A 16,894-nucleotide genomic window follows, 5' to 3' on the forward strand; every position below is an offset into this window, starting at 1 on the left:
GGCCCCTCTGGCCTTACCATGTGTGGATAAGCTGACAGGTCTTAGCCCTTGGGCTGGTGGGATGAAGGAGCTGACATAGGGGCCCAGGGAAGCAACAGACAAGAAGAGGCTGGAGCAATGTACAAATCCCTTTATTTTATTAGTTTGTCAAAGACTAGTTCGAGCAGGATGGTCACAGCATGTCTGTGGGGCCCCAAGCTGCCCACTGCCTCCTGGGAGGGCCCTGATGGGTGGCTGGGGGCCATGGCTGAGGAAGTACGGGGAGGGGGGAGCGCGGTGTGGCAAGGGACAGGCCGGGTTGAGGGTGTACCCCTGCCTCCCCCCTCGGGGGTACAAGCAGTGGTTCCTGGGACATCCCGGGGCGCTTGCCCAGGGATCCCTTCCCAGGCCCGGGAACCCGTGTGTCCAGCATCAGGTGGGGGGCAGTCGGGCACTTCCAGCCCAGGACTGGCCCGGCAGCCCTCAGCCCTGCACTGGCTTTATTGCAGGGGGCAGAGTGGGGGTCCCAGCAGCGCAGCGGGGGGCTCTCGGCTCAGCGCCATGGGTGGCCCCTGGGGACAGTGGGGACCCAGGGCTGGGAATCTGAGCAGCAGACACGAGGACGCATGGAGCGATGAGGCGCACCCTGGCACAGACACACTAATGCAAGGACGGGGGCCAGCAGGGCCAAGACACAGACGAGCGAGCGGCGGGGACGGGGAGACGAGGCAGGGGGGTCCCTGCCCCGCACGTGCCTTTGTACACGGTTGGCGGAGCGTGGCGCCCGCTCCTCCTGGTGCTGAAGTATTGCAGTCTAACTGATATGGCTTTAACTATGGGGCCAGAGATGCGGGGAGGGGGGTCCCCTCCAAACCCCCGATGCACGGGCACACCGGGCAGCCCCAGGGGACCCCCGTGCCCGATGACCGGGGATGGGGGAGCTGCGGGCAGGGCGCCTGGCTTTGTGCTTTGGGCTTGGCCCAGGGCGGGACAGGGCAGGGGGATGGCAGTGTTGGGGACGAGGGCAGGCGAGCAGAGGCCTGCTGGAGTCCCCTGGGAGGGCAGAAGGGGCTGGGTAGGGGGCACAAGGAGCCACCCCGAGGAGGCCGGTAGGGCCTGGGTGCCCCCAGCCTGCCGCGAGGTTACATCAGTGCATTTGGTCCCGGTTCGCCCTGTCCGGCCAGGGCTGCTCCCCTTTGGCATGGTAGGGGGGCCCTGCCTGGACGGGACGGGGCGGGCTTTTGGTCTTGTCAAGGGACAGGGCAGGAAGGGATGGGAGGGGGTGTGGGGACCCCCTCTACAGGGCCAAGGGAATTGATGGAGGGAGGGGTCGTAGGGGAGAGAGCGCCCATGCCCCAGCACCCTATGGCAGGGTTGACGGTGCTGTTACTTCTTGAACATATCCTGCAGCGGGCCGGGCAGGTACTTGAGGACGGTGTCCAGGATGCTTTCCTCTTCCTCCTCCTCCTCATCCCCGCAGCCAGCAGGGATCGCCTTTTTGGGACGTGTCAGGCTGCCCTCACACGGCTGCTCCAGGGCAGCTTTCTCCTCTGCTTCCTTCTCCTCCTTCTTCTTCAGCCCGTACTGAGAGGACACAGACACTCATCAGGGCAGGCACAGGGCACTGTCTGCACTGTTCCTATGCCCATCACCACTGCCCTGTTCCTGGCCATACTAGGTCCCTGTCCCAGCCCCACCCCGGGTGGCATGGGCAGGGGTGGCTGCAAGAGAAGCATGTGCCCACCTTGTCACGGATCTGCTGCCGGACTTTCTCCCGCTCGGCTTCCATGCGGGCGTGCTTGGCTTTCCGCTCCTCTTCCTGTTGGCGCAAAGCCTCCTGCCTCTCCTCCTCCTTCTTCTGAGCATCAGGGTCCTTCTCCTCCTCGCCCCCCAGCATCTTTCCCATGTCCTTGGTGGCCCCTGCACATCACAAGACCATTGGCTGGTCCCCAAGGTGCTGCAGCTTGGTGCTGACTGCTAAAGCCCCTCCAGAGGCAGGCAGGGCAAGGAGTCCCCCAGCAAGGACAACCTGCAACATCCCCAGGGCCACCCGTGCTGAAGTGGGTTGCAGACAGGCTCTGGAGGCTGGGGATGGGGAGTGCCACGGGCTGGCTGTGCTGCCCTAGTTCAGCGTTAGCCAGGGGAGATGCTGGCAGTTCCTTTGGCACCCAGGGGACCTGCCGGGGAATCCCACTTAGCAGCAGGAGAGCCAGGATTCCCCAGCCAGCTGCTGATGGTGCTGGGAACAGGAACCCCAGAGGGTTTCCGCAGCAGCTTCCCACTGCCAGTGGCTCTCTGCGTGACCCTGTCTCCCTGCCATGTCCCTCCCACTGTGGTCCTAGGGTGTCAGGCCAGCATTGCTCCTGGAGAGGGGACTCTAAGGGGGAACAGCACCCACTCACCGCCCAGCGCTTGCTTCATGACAAAGTCCATGGTGCCGGTGTGTGCGTGTGGCTAGGCCAGTGCCCAGCGCTCATCCACTGCTGTCCGGGCTTGCTGACCAGGGCCACCTGTGCAGGCAGAGAGGGACAGGGTTGGGGACACCATGCCCATGGTCCCTACTGCTCAGGAACGAGGAAGACATGGTCCCTGGGGCTGAATTTTGCACCCTCTGCATCCCCAGCCCCAGATGCCTTCCAGGATGGGCAGAGAGGGCTTCTCGGGTGTCCAGGCAGAGGGTGTGCTGTGCCTGCTCCCCCCAGCCCACTCCTCACATCCCTGCTGGCCTTGAGGACCTGTGGAGGGACCAAGACAGGGACTCCAGAGGGATGTTCCACCTCACCATTGCCACTGGTGTGGCAGCAGCAGCCCTGGGGTCCTGCCTGAGGGCTGGCAGGATGGGGACCCACCACACCACAATCCACCGTGTGCCCCTGCTTTGGGGGAGGGGATGACAGCCTCTGCCTGGGAATGCCAGCGTGGCACAGCCAGGCACGGGATGGTGCGTGTGTGTCTATCGCAATGCGAGTGCTCTGCAGACGGTTGTTGGCAGGTTATGGTGATTGGGGGCTGCAGGGGTTGCAGGCAGCACCCTGTGACTCTGTGTGATCTGTGTGGGTTCTGCATATGGGCGACACCATGCAGGGGCTCTGTGTGTGCAGGATGGAGCGGGTGTGCGCTGTGTCTGCGTGCACTGTGTGTGTGAGCTCTGTGCAGACGTGCTGCCTGTGTTTGCTCAAGAGGTGTGCTTGCAGGTGGCTGCAGGCTGTGTTTGCATGGGGGAGTGTGTGCACACACGTGATAAGTTTGTAGGGCTGCAAGCTGCCTGTGCCCCCCATGATGTGCAGGTTTGCAGTGGGCTTGCAAGGTTTGTGCGTGTGCGAGTTTGGGGTTTACGGATGTTTGTGCACGCAGGTTTGTGGGCTGTGTCTGTGTGCTGGGTGTTTGTGCTGTGTCTATGTGTGTTTGCACACTGGGGAGACGCTGCAGGCTGTGTTAGTGTGTGTGTGTGTGGGGCTGTGTGTGCAGGTCCGTGGGCTTTGCAGGCTGCACAGGGGGCTGTGCACACAAATTTGCAGACTGTCACGTGTGTGTACGTGTGGGGGTGTTGCAGGCTGTTTGTGTGCTCTGTGTGCATGTGGGGGATTACAGGCAGGGTGTGTGAGTGGGGGTTGCCCGTGGGGGTGCCCATTCCCCCCATGAGCCTTGTGTGAGTGGGGGGCTGCAGGTTATGCTCAGGTAGTGGGGGCGCAGTTTGCAGAGTGTGAGTGCGAGTGTGTGTGTGTGTGTGTCCGCAGCCTTGCAGGTACCCCTACCCCAGCAACCCAGGACCCCCCGGGGGCTGGAGGGTCTCCACGAGCTGTGACCCCGGGAAGTTTGTTGCTGCCCAGCGCCGGAGTACCCCGCGACAATGGGGAAGGGTGGGGGGGGCTTCTCCTGGCCATACGGTGCTGAGCCCCGGGGCTGCAGAAGGAGGTCTGGCGAGCACCCGGGATGCGGGAACACCAGGAAGCACTGGGAAACCGGGTCCGTAGGGAAGGTGCAGGGGACACGGCGGGCACGGGAACACCGGGACCGTGGGGCGGGCGCGGGGGGCGCGCAGCGATAGCAGGGTACGTGGGGGACATCAGGGGGTGCAGGAACAGCGGGGACGTGAGGCAAACACAGCAGCCGCGGGGGACACCGGCAGGCACCGGGACACGGGGGCCGCACGGGCTGCAGCGACGCAGGGGACACGGGGGGGGCGCCGGGAGGGCGGGGGACAGCGGGGACGCGGGACGTAGCGAACACCCGGCATGCAGGAGACACGGGATCGCAGCGAGATGCGGGACCCCAGCCGGGCTCCGCGGCAGCGGGGCAGGCACAGGGAGGACGCGTGGGGAGCCCGAGGGACACGCACCGGCGGCTCAGGGGACACCGGGGACGGAAGGCGCGGGGACACGGGGAGAGCTGAAACCGCGCTGGGGGCAGGGGTCGTGCAGGGGACGCGGTGCCGCGGGGATCCCCCTCCACCCCATCCCGGTGTCTGCGGTGCGGGGCCCCGCCCGGAGCCGCCCGGTGCCGCAGCGGCGGCGCTGTCCCTTCAGCACCGGCACTCACCGGCTCCGCCGCTGCTCGCCGCTGCCGCCGCTCCGCCCCGCCCCGCCCCGCCGCGGCCCGTCCCCCTCCCGCCCCCGGCGGCACGCGTGGGCCCGCCCGGAGCGACGGACCGGCCCCCCGCGGGGGCGGGGATATGCGGGACCCCCCCCCGGGAAACGCCGCACGACCCCTGGGGAAACGTCCCGGAGAGCCCCGCACCGCTCCCCAGGATGCGGTTGGGGCCCCATCCCGGTCACCCACCCTGCGCTCCCGCAGCGGAGGTACGGGGCAAGAGCCTCCTGCGCGGGGTTAATGATTCACCGCCGCGGCAATTAACGAGCGAAACGAGGCATTAATCAGCTGGAGCTGCCCCCCAGTCCCGCACCTCCTTACTCCCTCACTCGGCACCCCGACCCGCAGCACCCCGGCCCCCTCTGCAGTGGTGCGGGGCGGCTGCGGGAGTTTAATTACTGTCCCTGATAAATCATGTCGTCCCCTCTCCCCTTCGAGGTGGCATCGAGGCTATGATGCCCACAGAGCTGAGGACCCATTTCAGAACGGGGACCCCCTGCAGGGAATGGGGGACACCACCCTACCTGGCCCCCCTGCACTTGCCTGAAAAGCAGAAAGGCTCCTGCAGCCCCTCCTGCAGTTCTCTGCTCCCTGCCCCGGACAGCTCTCCCACCCTTGTCTCGATGCATAAGGCTGCTGTTTGCTCACCCCTCAGAGGGGCAGCCGGTGCCTCGTAATTAATTCAGCCCCGGGTTATTTAAGACAAGACGAGTCCTGTGCAAATGAGATTAGTGGTGCTCGGAGCCGGGCTTTGGGATAGCTGGTGTTTAATGGTTAGGCTCTGGAGCAGCAGCCCTGCAGGGGCCCAGCAGGGTGCTGGAGAGGGTCTGGGTGCGGGGCGCCCTACCCCTGCACGTGGGAGGCTGTGGGAAGCTGGGACAGGCTGCAGCTGCCCCTGCAAGTCCGCTGGTGTGGGCTGTGGAGATGCTGCTGGTGCTGCTGGGCACCACCGGGGCTGCTGCAGGGAGATCGGGGCTGCTGCAGGATGTGGGGCAACAGTGGGAAGCCATCCCGCAGCCGCGAGGGCCAAAACTGGCTTGCCACCTCCACAGGGATGCAGCACTGACAGATCCGTGTGTGCGCACCCACTGATCCTGCCTCGATGACCGGCCTCTGCCATGGACAAGTCTCAGCACAGGGACTAAACATCAAGGACTTGGCCCTCTTGTTCACCACCTCTCACTGCTCCCAAAAATACCCCCTGGCACAGCCCATCTCCATCAGCTCCAAGCTCTCAGCCTGGCATCGACCAACAACTCCTCTTTCCACCTCCAAAGTAAAAATGCCACCTGCCCTCCTGCCCAGCCCCGCTCTGCCCTCTGGCAGCTGGTGGGACGGGCATGTAGGCGGCAAGACAGGCCTGTGCTTGGCCCGTCCGTCTGTCCATCCATCCGTCCCGCGGCAGCCCCGCTCCGGGCGTTGACGTCAGCGCTCCCGGCAGCCGGGCGGTGGGCGGGCGGCACCGCTCCTATTGTATTAAAAATAATACAGCGGAGCACAAATTCATTACAGATAAGTGTGACAGCCAGGAGGAATTAACGAGCCCGTCTCTCAGCGCCTGACAAACGCCTCCTTTTGTTCCTGGGATGGGTTCTTGAGTCTTTCAATCTTTGGAGATGCCTCGACTCATTAAGCACATCCTCCCCCAGTAGCTCCCAGTGTGCCTGAGAACTGCTCCCAGTGGGAGTTGTGGCCAAGCTGGCAAGGACATCCCTTGTGCCAGTGTCCAGTGCTGTTGGACTTGCCCTCCTTGGGAGTCAGTGTCCTGGAGTGCTGTCCCCAAGTGTTGACTCCATGTGGTGTGCAGGGTGGGCAGGGAGAGGTGGGCGAAGCAGCCCCCATCCCTGCTGCTGCAGGAAGCACGAGGCTCATGTGAGCCAAGGCCAAAACGCCCCGGCACTCCAGCTGCCGGTGCCGGCAGCGCAACCGCAGCCGACGGGCTGGCAGGCACCCAACTCTGCCCTGCGGGCTGGGCTCCCACGGGAAGAGCAGCCGGGGGCTTGTCACCAGCCCTGGGCAACACCTCCATCCTCCTGCTCCTAACAACCCTGTGGCCACCTCTGCTCCGGGGACAGGGATGGGCCCAGGGGACACCCACAGCTGAGCTGCCTCTCGCCAGTGTTTGGGGGATGCTCCCGGTGCTTGTGCCCGGCACAGGCCCTCTTTAAGCCCAGCTGTTCCATGGTATTATTCTGGGCAGTGTCACCTGCTGGGTGGGTGCCTGGAGCTGCCACCCTGGGGAGGCAGAAAGAAAAGGGATGGGGAGGAATGGGAAGGACAGAGGGAGCAGCACTGTGGCCAGATGGAGGAGGAAGCTCTAAACTGCCAAGTCCTGCAAGTTGCCTCTGTGGCGGCTCACGGGGGCAGCACAGCAGGGATGGAGCTAGTGCGGGAGCCAGAGCCCAGCAGTGTCTCGCTCGGCTCCACGCCGGCGCCCAGGGAAAGGGCACGGGGCTGGCTGGTGCCTCACATTGCCCACAGCATCCGCCACCAGCAGTGCCTGAGTGGCACCTGCGCATCGGCATTGTCCCCAGGTCCCATAGCCAGACAGGGACCACACTGCAAGGTCACAGCCTCTGGACAAAGCTCTAGCTGAGGGAAGTGGGTGCCTGAATATCTGCACCCATCCCAGCACACTGCCAGCCCTGCCTGCTGCCACCCATTAGCACAGGGCAGTTATTTCACTTATCGCCCCGCCCCACTATCTTCGCAAAAAATAATTATTGGTCCTTCTCATCGCATCGAGGGATTAAAAGTGGTTAACTCCATTTCCAAAGGCTTTGTTATGTTGGTTTTCCCTCAGCTGCTGCACAAGGCGATTTCCACAGTGCCACTTAGGCAGCTTTTATCAGGTTGTCTTCTGGAGGTAATTGGGTTTTTCAGGAGCCTGTTTAAAATTCGTAACCCAGCCTCTTAAACAAAACAAAAACAGCAGCGGGGAGAAGCGGAAGAAGCAGCACGAAACATGCAGCAGCTGCAGCCTCTGAAGAACAGCCCTGGCCCCTTGGGGCTGGCACCCGGGGGGGACAGGGACAGGGACCAGCGTGCTGAAGCATCAGTCTGGAGACAGACCCTCTAGCGCAGTGGCTGAGCACAGACTGCAGGGACAGCCTCTGCCGTCCCTGCTGTCCCTCCCACTGGTGACACTGTGAAGTAAGGGGGATCCTCACCGTGAGAACCCTTACACGGTGCTCAAGGCAAGTGTGCTCAGAACCCCCAGTGTCCAGCCCCTGAGGATGCTGGGGCCACTGCTCTCAGCCCACCCAGCACCCACTCACCCGTTATCACATCCATGGCAAACATGGGATGTCAATGTGTGTCTCACTGTGGGACTGGCTGGGAGCTCACCATCAGCCCTGGAGCTGCCAGGGAGGGAGGTGGGCTCTTGTTACACCTTGATCCTGGCTCCACTGTCATGCTCCTGACTGGGGGAGCAGCACTGTGGGAAAGTGGCTGGGGGTAGCAGGGTACCTTGAGCTGATCAGAGAGGTACAGAGAAAATGGGCCAAAGCCACACTCACGGCATAACTTCTCCTGGCCCCATGCCCTGAGGGTCTCCCTGACTCTGGGCTTTGCTGGCTGGCTGGAGGAGGCTCCTGCTGCCCTCCCCATGCCCTGCTCTGTGTTGGGTACAGCACCACACTACTGCAGACAGAGGGGCTCCAGGCTGATGGTGCAGCTCTTCCTGCTATCCTGCATCACCTCATGGTCCATCTGCATTAATACCACAGCCCTGTTGGCATCAGTGCTGTGGACCCATCTGCATTGCTGTCACAGACTGGTCGCTATCCCTCTGGGAGACCTGTGTGCTCCCTCATTGTGGGGTGGGGGGTTCACTGGGCACCCCCAGCTCATCCTTGTCCAGCTCTGTGCTGCAGGGCACAGCGTGGGCAGGGGAGTGAGTGGGTGGTGGGGAGCTGCCAGAGCAGATGGTTGGTGGGGCCGGATCACAGCACCGCACGCAATGAGGGATGTGCATGTCCCCTGGGGGGCCATTCACAAGAGCTGGTTGTGAAGTGGTGCCTGCAGGGTCCCAGGACACACCTGCTCATCCCAGGCATGGCAGCAGCATGCAAACTGAGAAAGCTGCAGCTGATGGAGCGATGGAGACAGGAGCGGACCAAGCCAATGGCTTCCAGCTGTTCCCAGCTGGATGCCAGAGGGGCAGGGGTGCTCCCAGTGCTGCTCCACTTTGGAGCTCCCAAAAAAGACCATCTACACCTACATCTGTGTGAGAGAGTGATGGAAAGGCTGAATTTCTTAGCGAGAGTGCCTATGGGGACAGGGAGCCAGCTCCATGCTCCAGCTGAGAGGCATCCACTGTTGCTGGGATGCCAGCCACTGCACGACTGAGCACCTTGGCTTTGCTGCCACTGTTCTGTGCCCAGCAACACAGAGCTCTGCTCACATAGTCCCAGTCTCAAGGCCACCCAGAGCCCCAAGGAGTCCATAGGGCTGGGGGGCCCCGGGATGGACCCTGTCACTGGAGTGCTGCAGTGGCGACTCCTCATCCCCGCAGCTCCTGACTCCCGGCATGTGTCCGGTGCCTCTGTGCCATGCATTATTAAACAGAGCCACTGCAGCCCCTCGCTGTTTATCCTGGTGTGGCTGTGCGGGGACAGGCTGTGGGAGGCACGATGGCTCACTGCAGTCTCAGCCAGAAGATTTAGGCTCACTGCAGGTCTGGCCAGTTCCCCAAACGGGTTTATGACCCCTGGGCTTACTCACCTGGTTGCTACCAACCCCCCACCCCACACTGGATGGATACCATCTCCCTGTAGAAAAGCCACTAGGCATTCAGCCTCGGTGCTATTACCTATGCTGTTCCCCTGCCCACACAGCAGGTACAGCATTTACATCCCAATCGCCCATACAAAGACACACTTGTGCTGAGTCCACCCCATCAATATTTATGGCAGGCACGCACACCCGCACAGCTCTGCAGGGGCCGGTGCACAGCAGAGCTGGGCGCAGCAGGCAAAAGTCCCCCTAAGCTCCTGCGCTGCCTCCCCATTGCCCTAGCCTATGCACATACTGGTTTCCATCCTCACTGCACTGGCAGGGACATGCAGGGACTGTGCAGGCACCAATGATCAGTGCAGTCGTGACTGCATGGAGAGCGGATGCCCAAGGATCCTCTTTCTGGCTCTGTGTCTGGATAGGAATTGGGCACCTGCTCCCCACAGAAAGCTTTGGAATGGTTATACACACTCTCATTTCACTGGTAGAGAAAATGCATGAAGGACAAGGGCATAATTGGCTCAAGGATGGGCATCCAGGGTATAGCAGAGCAGCAGAAGCCCCTGCCTGTCCTTCCTCCAGCTGAAAAACCATGAAAAATGAGACCCTGGGTACTGCTCCCTGGGGTTCAGCCTCATCCTGGTACAGATTTTGGTTTTGCAAAGATCCTGCAAGCTCTTTGGGGCTCCCTATTCGAGGGCGGAGATTGGGGTGCTTTAACTTCTCTCTGTACCACCAAGGCTGGGGAATGGGAGGATGAGAGGAGCAGCAATGCCACCATGGCTGGCCCTGCTCTAACCAACCCCCCAGCCCAGCTCTGGAAGAGCATCTGCCTTCTGTGGGAGAATGGCTCATTGTATCCCATGAGAGGGGGGTTTAGGAGCTAAGATGTCTATGCCCTAGGAAACAGAGCTGGATGAGGGGCACAACACCAGGGATACCCTGCACTCCAACAGCAGCAGATGGCTGCATGGTGGGGGCTCCGTGGCAGGGTGGTGTGGGATATCTGGGTGCCTGGGCTCCAGCCATGTTGCAGCTCGGTGGGAGCAGGACGAGCCTGCACTGCCCGGGCTTGGGACATTGGAAGGGGTGACATCCCCACACCACAGAACATCTGGGATGGGTGGGATGCTCACTGCCCACCCCATCTGAGACCTCCCCCAGCCTGCCTGCACTTGGGGTTTCCACTGCAGCATGACGCCGGACGGGCATGGCGCTGCTCCAAGAGCTGCTGGGGCTTGGGCCAGAAAATTCATTCTTGGCTGCTTTCAGTGGGGTTTGGCTCATACCTTTTCCATCTGGGGGCTTTCAAAAGAAAAAAAAAAAAGAAGAAAGAAAAAACTCCCTGGCCCTGTGCCAGCTCCACAGTCACTGTCACTTGCCATGGTCCCCAGGCAGGACTGTGCCCAGCATCTGTCCAGTGTTCGAGCTGATCTTTACTCCTTTGGCCTCTGCCTGGTCTTGAGCTGGTCCGGGTGCCTCTTGCCCTGCACCAAGGTGTCACGAGGATGCCCACGATAGATGCCCCCCATCCTGCGTGATGAACTGGCTCTGCTGAGGAAGCCCCAGGTGGTACCTCTGCAGCCCCCATCCACCCCATGGCTGAGATATGCCCCTCATGCCCCAGGGAGTGAGATATCCCCCAGCCCTCCAGGAACCACGGCACTGCCTACCTTGGTGTGTGAAGCACCAGGTGTCTGCTGCTTCGGCACCTAATGCAGTGGGACAGGGACCTTGCAGTTGTGTCTGAGCATTGCAGGGAGAGCAGGGCCTGTAGAGACACCAACAGCAGGAGGATCAGCACTGTGGAGGGGCCCTAGGAATGGATGGTGCAGACAAAATGAAATCACTTGATGGGTGATGGACAGAGCACACCACTGCCTGCTGCCCTCTCCCCCACCTGAGGGCCCAGGGTGGGTCTGTGTACTCTCTGCATCCCAACCTAGCTGCCAAAGAACCACCATCTCTCTGCAAGTGGGAGCCCAGTGGGGTGTGGAAAGGGTGACAGGCTGCAAGAGGTGGCAGCTTATCAGGGTCTTTGGCCCTGTCCTGAATCAGGGACATCCAGTCTGCTGCTGGCAGAGGGATCCTGGCCATCTCTGCAGGCACCCAGCAGTTTGGATGCCTTCATTAACAATTTAGAGAGCTCTCAACTCTTTGAGGGTTTTAAAATTTTGCATTAACCCTGCCATCCTTAAATTGCACATCTCTTCTTTGGAGAATGTAACGGCAAGTTAGAACAAGCTGCCAAACAAAATCCCTGCTCAGACTCAACAACTGGAGAAAGCCTCACGCCGCTCTGTGCTCCCCCCTTCTGCTGGACCTCAGGAAACTTCTGAGTATCTCGTCCCTTCACTGAATGTCCTTGAAATCTCACTATGATGCTTGGGGAGATGCAGGGGACACTCCTGGGAGATGCTGGACTGGGAAGGGGCTGTGCTGGGTGCCACGCTGGCAGTTTCTGGGGTGGTCTGTCCCTATAGCGTGGCTTGTGTCACCACAATGGGTTATCATGAGTGTGATTCCTGCTCTGCGACTTGAGGAGCAGATTCCTGGGAAAGTTACAAATTCATCTTTCAAGCAAAGGTTTTTCCTCCACCCCGGGAAAGGAGAGAGGCTTTGGCAAAATGGAGATAAATATATGACCAAGAGGAGCTGGGGGAAACACAGGCAAACATCGATGCTGCGGAGGAGCAGGGGCTGGGAGGGATGGAGCCTGCATTTTAAAAAGCATTACAGAACAGGGATGCCTCATTCCAACCCCTTGAGTAGGACACACTGACAGCACCTGGGAACAGGGTTTGGGGAGGCTGGCTGTGCGAAAGAGGCAAAGGGTTCCCAGTGGGACCCCCAAGGAGACCCCAGAATGGTGACAGCTTCCCTGGGAAATGCAGTGCTAAAAGCTCAGGCTGGAAAGGGCTCAGCAGCAGCATGAAGGTGACCTTTGCTGGGGACAACGGCTGCCTCCTTTGGGATGTGGGAAGGCTCTGGAGCGGGGTAAGATGGGCTGCAGAGTGCTGCAGGGATGTGTGCCTGGGGCATCTGGTTTCCAGACACCCCAGTGCCAAGGAGACATCTGGGCTGGAACAAAATCAGTTTGGCTCTGCTGGCCATGCCCTGGGGTAGCAAATCAGGAGATACTTGCTGAAAACTCAGAGGGTGGGAAGGGCAGGGACGCCCTGCCCAGGTACCTGAGAGGATGCAGAGAGTCCTGTGGGGATGCTGCTATGATCCCTGCAGGGATTTTTTATTTGAGCCAGACCAAACTGGGTTTTTTGACTCCTTTGCAATGGACAGAGCTTCCCAGTACCGCAAAGATGCATCTCACCTGGACAGCTGCACTAGCTCCATCTGTCTGTCTGTCCAGCCAACCAGACACTAACTGCAGCCAAAAGCAGAGGACAGTGAAGAGAAGAGCAGGGTGATGGTGCCAGAACATCCCCAGCCTCACAGATAGCAGTGCCCCCATGAACTGGCAGAGATGTTTTGATCTAGCTGAGGTCTGGACACAAGACAGTACCCAGGGAAAACTTAATGCTCAAGATGAGACCATTAGTGAGTCCACAACTCTTGTGCTTTGGCACCTCTGGCTCTTGGCACCTTGCTTGAACATGTCCAAATGTCTGGAAAGAGGGTGGGCTGGGAAACGGGAGCTGCTGCGTCCATGGGCTGGGAAACTCAGGACATCTCACAGTGCTTCCACTGTCTAAGGGAGGTGCTCTTGGGACCTACCTTGGGTCTGGCATCAGCTTTCTGTCTGAGCACCAGATAAAAAGTAAGGCTCAGACTCACAATGCCTGTGAAAAGTATTTGCTCTAAGTGCGCTGTCCTGGCTCTCACACAGGGATACAAAGGGCTTGGGGGGCCACACGGCACTGGGTAGTTCCCAAGCCATTCCTGTGGTCCTGTATCTGAGCCAACCTGCCTTGCCTTCAAAACACAGATCCTCAGCCTCAAACACCTCAACACCTCTTGCACACTTTAGCTTGCCACAGTACAGGGCAGGTCTGGGCCACACTGTTGTGGGGCTCTTGGATTTGACTGAGATGAGCAATGTTTCTGAGCCTTTGGTGTCACAGCAGGAGCTGGTGATGCCGGCTAGGGAGGGATAGACATGATGGCCTGGCTGTGTACAGAAGCTGGGACCTGCAGTGCAGAACAACACAGTAAAGGTGACTGTCTCCTAGTGAGGCACTGGGTGACCTAGTGAGATGCTGGTGCTTGGAGGCACAGCTTGGAGAGCCCACGTCTGGAAGAGGCAGATGGTCCGGGTCTCTGCAGCCAGGAAGGCTCCATGGGATCAGGAGAGGTGGAGGGAAAAGCTCCTGGGACGAGTGAGCAGAAAGTGCTCATGCGAGAGCAGCCCGCAAGAGCACAGCTTGTTTACCCTGGCTGAGGAGGTCTGATTGCTCTCTATAAATACACCCAGGGAGTAAACACCGGGGAGGGAGAAGGATCATTTAAACTCGAGGATGATTCTGGCATAAAAACAAATGTGAAGGTCTGGCCAGGAACACACACAGGCTGCAGGCAAGAGCAGAGATCCCCTGGCTGCTGGGAAGATCCTGCTCTGCATCTGGTCCTGGCTGTTGGGGCAGCATGTGATGCCCGAGGGTTTGGGCTCAATGCTGGTGGAAGTGGTAACAGCCTGGGCTGTAGTGACCATGCCCGCCTGCCATACCAGACCTCTTGAGACTTGGGCCATGGGGTCATGGTGGTACCCAGTGGCAGGAACAGAGATGTGGCACACTGCCAGCAGTCACTATCTCTTCCCCAGAGGGTTTTTGCACAGTAGTGGACCTCCCCTGGAACCTCTCAGCAATGGTGCTTAAACCATGCTGGACAACTCAGTGTGGCTCCCCTCGGCTCCTGATATGGCTACTGACAAACAGCACCAGGCCTGGTGTGCTGCACCTGGCAGCAGCCTCTGCAGAAATCCAGGGAAGAGCCAAGGTGTGAATTGCAATCATTCTCCAGTGCTGCGAGGTGTTTGGAGTTCTGTCTGGTTGGGGTCATTTCAATACTAATGTCATCACACAAGGCAATCGAAGAAACCAACACTCGGCCCACAGCCAAGGGAGACTTTGAGACATTTTTCTGTGCCAATTTGTCTCAGCTGAGCTGCCTCTGGTTTCCTCAAGACAGTGAGGGTCAGATATAAGGAGCAGTGCTGCTGGATAGGGACTGAAGTCTCTTTTTCCATGCTGGAGCTTATTGTGGCAAACCCTCAGGTGGACAGGGGCAGGTTTGGCAGGGAGGACACTTCTCTGCACCCTGAGCCTGGCCCATCCTCCCTCATCCTCTATTTGCTGAACCCAGTGCCTCAGCTTGACTCAAATTGCTCCTGTTCCTTCACGAGCTCCAGTTCCTTTACCACCTCCAGTTCCTTCACCAGCCCCAGCCAGCAGGTGCCAGTGATGGTTGCACAGAGAAGGTACTGAGCCATGAGCCCTGTTCTGAGTGAAGGTGCCAGCCCTGCTTTGCCACTCTGACTCACCATGCTGCCTGCCTCGGGCAGTGGCTGCCCGGTCATGCTCGTGCCATGCGGGCAGCAGTGCCACCGTGCGCTGCCAGGCCTGGATCACGGCAGCCACCTGCCCATGGGCTGCAGCCACAGTGATGGGAGCACAGCGGGGAGAGGGGCTGGAGCATGGGGTTTGGGAGGCACCTTGCTGGGACAGTGCAGAGGGGAAAGTGTTGCATCCCAGAGGACTGGGGACAGTGCAGTTGGAATGCTCCACGAGTGGTTGGACTTAGCTGCGAACAGGATTGAGGAGGGAGCCAGTGATGGGGAGGCATGGGAAGAGCCCGGCAGGTACCAGGAGCTCCCCACAGCAGAAGGGTGCACGGAGCCACCTGGATACAGGTGGGGGGTCGTGGGGGACGCAGGTTGCCTCCTCTCCCCGCCCACTCCCTGCTCTGGGCCTGCCGGATGATGGCCAGGCACGGAAGGGCTGGAGGGGGGATGCAAAGCATAGTCCCAGGGTGACAGCCTTCCTCCTCCCATCCCTTCCACATCGGCGTGTCGCCCTCCCCAGACTTGCGGGTGGGCAGTCCGGGGGCGCGCCGCTCAGCTCCGCATCTTGCACCCGCATCACCTGCATCCTTCCCGCATCCCGCCCCGCATGCCGCATCCCGCTGCTCCGCGGCCGCCGCCCCGTTACATAAGCCGGCGGCCCCGGGAGGCTCGTCGGGCCGATCCCCGCGCCCGTGCCCGGCCCCCCCCGGGCTCTGCGGCACGGTGGGCCCGGTACGGCCCCGCACCCACCTGGCTGGCTCGGCGCGGCTTCGGTCCGCCCCGTCCGCCCCCGGCGCAGGGAAGGAGCCGCCGCCGGAAGGGAGGCGGGAGCCGTAGCGGTACAGGGGGGGCCCGGTGCTGGCTCCCCCTCCGCCGCACGGCCTCCCGGGCGGGGCCGCCTCCGTGCCCGCCTCCGGACCGCCCCGCGCCCCGGGCGGCAGCCCCCGGCCCTACCTTCCGCCCCGGTGCCCGGCGGTCGCCTCCGGTACCCGGTGATTGCTCCTCCGGTACCGAGGTGCCCCTTTGCTGTTCAACCATCTTCCCCTGCCACCTGGCTCCCAGCACCTAGCATCACTCTTCAGTAGGTAGCATCCCTCCCAGTACCACCTCTGCCTGCAGTTGCACCTCCAGTGCCTGTAACAGCCACCCCCAGTACCTGACCATGCTTCCCAGTACCCTCCTATTTCTTGACCACCCGTTTCCCCAGTATCCAGCAATTCCCCTGAGTCCTTGGCCATCCCTCCTGACACCCTGGACCTGCCAGACCCCCACCATCCAGCAATTCCCTCCAATATTTGCTCTCTTCCCACAGGCCCCAGCTCCTCTCTCCCCTAAAGTCATTGATTCCTCTCCCATGCCATTGCCAGCCCCTCCAGAGAGGTCATCTCTAGACAGCTTCTCTGGGTGTCTCAGAGTGCAAGTGGTACTCCCCAAATCAGAGACTTCAGTTACATGTGACAAAGCCCTTGCCCAGACTCTCTTGCCGGGTATTCTAAGGATTGGGGTCATGAAGAGCTGTGAACCTGCTGGGGTCTGCAGGGCTCACAGACAAGCCAAGGGGGAGCAGAATGGGTGGAGAGGCTGAAGAGGAGGCTGCTCTAGGGGGCTGTAGAGCTCCAGGATGGGGATATGGACATGCTGGTCATGCACTGTGGCATGGGTCAGGGAGTGGTGGAAGGAGGGAGTGAGGCAAAGAGCAAGAACTTGTCCTCAGAGATTTTAAGAAGCCAAAACTCCAGTTCAGGTCTTGGTGCAGAGCATGGCCAAGAGAACTGCAAGATCCCCACTGGCCTGAGGAGACTGGAACTCCTCCTTCCCCTGCCCAGTCCCTCTCCACAGGCTGCTATCCCCGTGTTTCTGGCAGGCAGGCAAAGCTGTTTTTTCCTGGATTTTGATTCGTGTTTGTGGGGGTGCAAAACAGCCCCCACTGAGCCCTGGGGATGGTATGGGGTTGGTACTTTCTGGGATAGACACCTCTCATGGTAAGTTGTTTTTGCAATCTGTTTGGCCGCTGGGATCTCTGATGGCCCTCTGAACGGTGGAGCCCCGCCCCTCCCTCCTGAAAAA

General features: G+C 60.6%; 1 protein-coding gene across 3 annotated transcripts; it reads right to left on the minus strand.

Moving 5' to 3' along the window:
• Nucleotides 1-229: 229 nt before the first annotated feature.
• CPLX2 (complexin 2) lies at nucleotides 230-15,704 on the minus strand. 3 transcript variants are annotated; one of them, XM_071570092.1, is made up of 5 exons: nucleotides 15,578-15,704; nucleotides 10,983-11,080; nucleotides 2,382-2,489; nucleotides 1,724-1,899; nucleotides 230-1,563 (listed from the first exon to the last, which is right to left on the minus strand). In XM_071570092.1, the coding sequence occupies exons 3-5, from the start codon at nucleotides 2,410-2,412 to the stop codon at nucleotides 1,366-1,368; spliced, it is 405 nt and encodes a 134-aa protein (XP_071426193.1). In that variant the 5' UTR covers nucleotides 2,413-2,489; nucleotides 10,983-11,080; nucleotides 15,578-15,704; the 3' UTR covers nucleotides 230-1,365. The 3 variants fall into 3 exon arrangements, with proteins under 3 accessions (XP_071426193.1, XP_071426194.1, XP_071426195.1); XM_071570093.1 differs by having other exon boundaries at nucleotides 10,983-11,125; XM_071570094.1 differs by lacking the exons at nucleotides 10,983-11,080; nucleotides 15,578-15,704 and adding an exon at nucleotides 4,519-4,594.
• Nucleotides 15,705-16,894: the final 1,190 nt, after the last annotated feature.

This window comes from Pithys albifrons, chromosome 15, assembly GCF_047495875.1.
Source record: "Pithys albifrons albifrons isolate INPA30051 chromosome 15, PitAlb_v1, whole genome shotgun sequence".
Lineage (NCBI taxonomy): Eukaryota > Metazoa > Chordata > Aves > Passeriformes > Thamnophilidae > Pithys > Pithys albifrons.

What these genes read in the sequence shown, in the direction of transcription:
- CPLX2 (XM_071570092.1), bottom strand. Translation starts at nt 2,412, where the DNA reads ATGGACTTTGTCATGAAGCAAGCGCTGGGCG. An exon ending in CATGAAGCAAGCGCTGGGCG is followed by an intron (nt 1,900 to 2,381) that starts GTGAGTGGGTGC and finishes TGTGATGTGCAG; the next exon opens with GGGCCACCAAGGACATGGGA. An exon ending in GGCAGCAGATCCGTGACAAG is followed by an intron (nt 1,564 to 1,723) that starts GTGGGCACATGC and finishes GTGTCCTCTCAG; the next exon opens with TACGGGCTGAAGAAGAAGGA.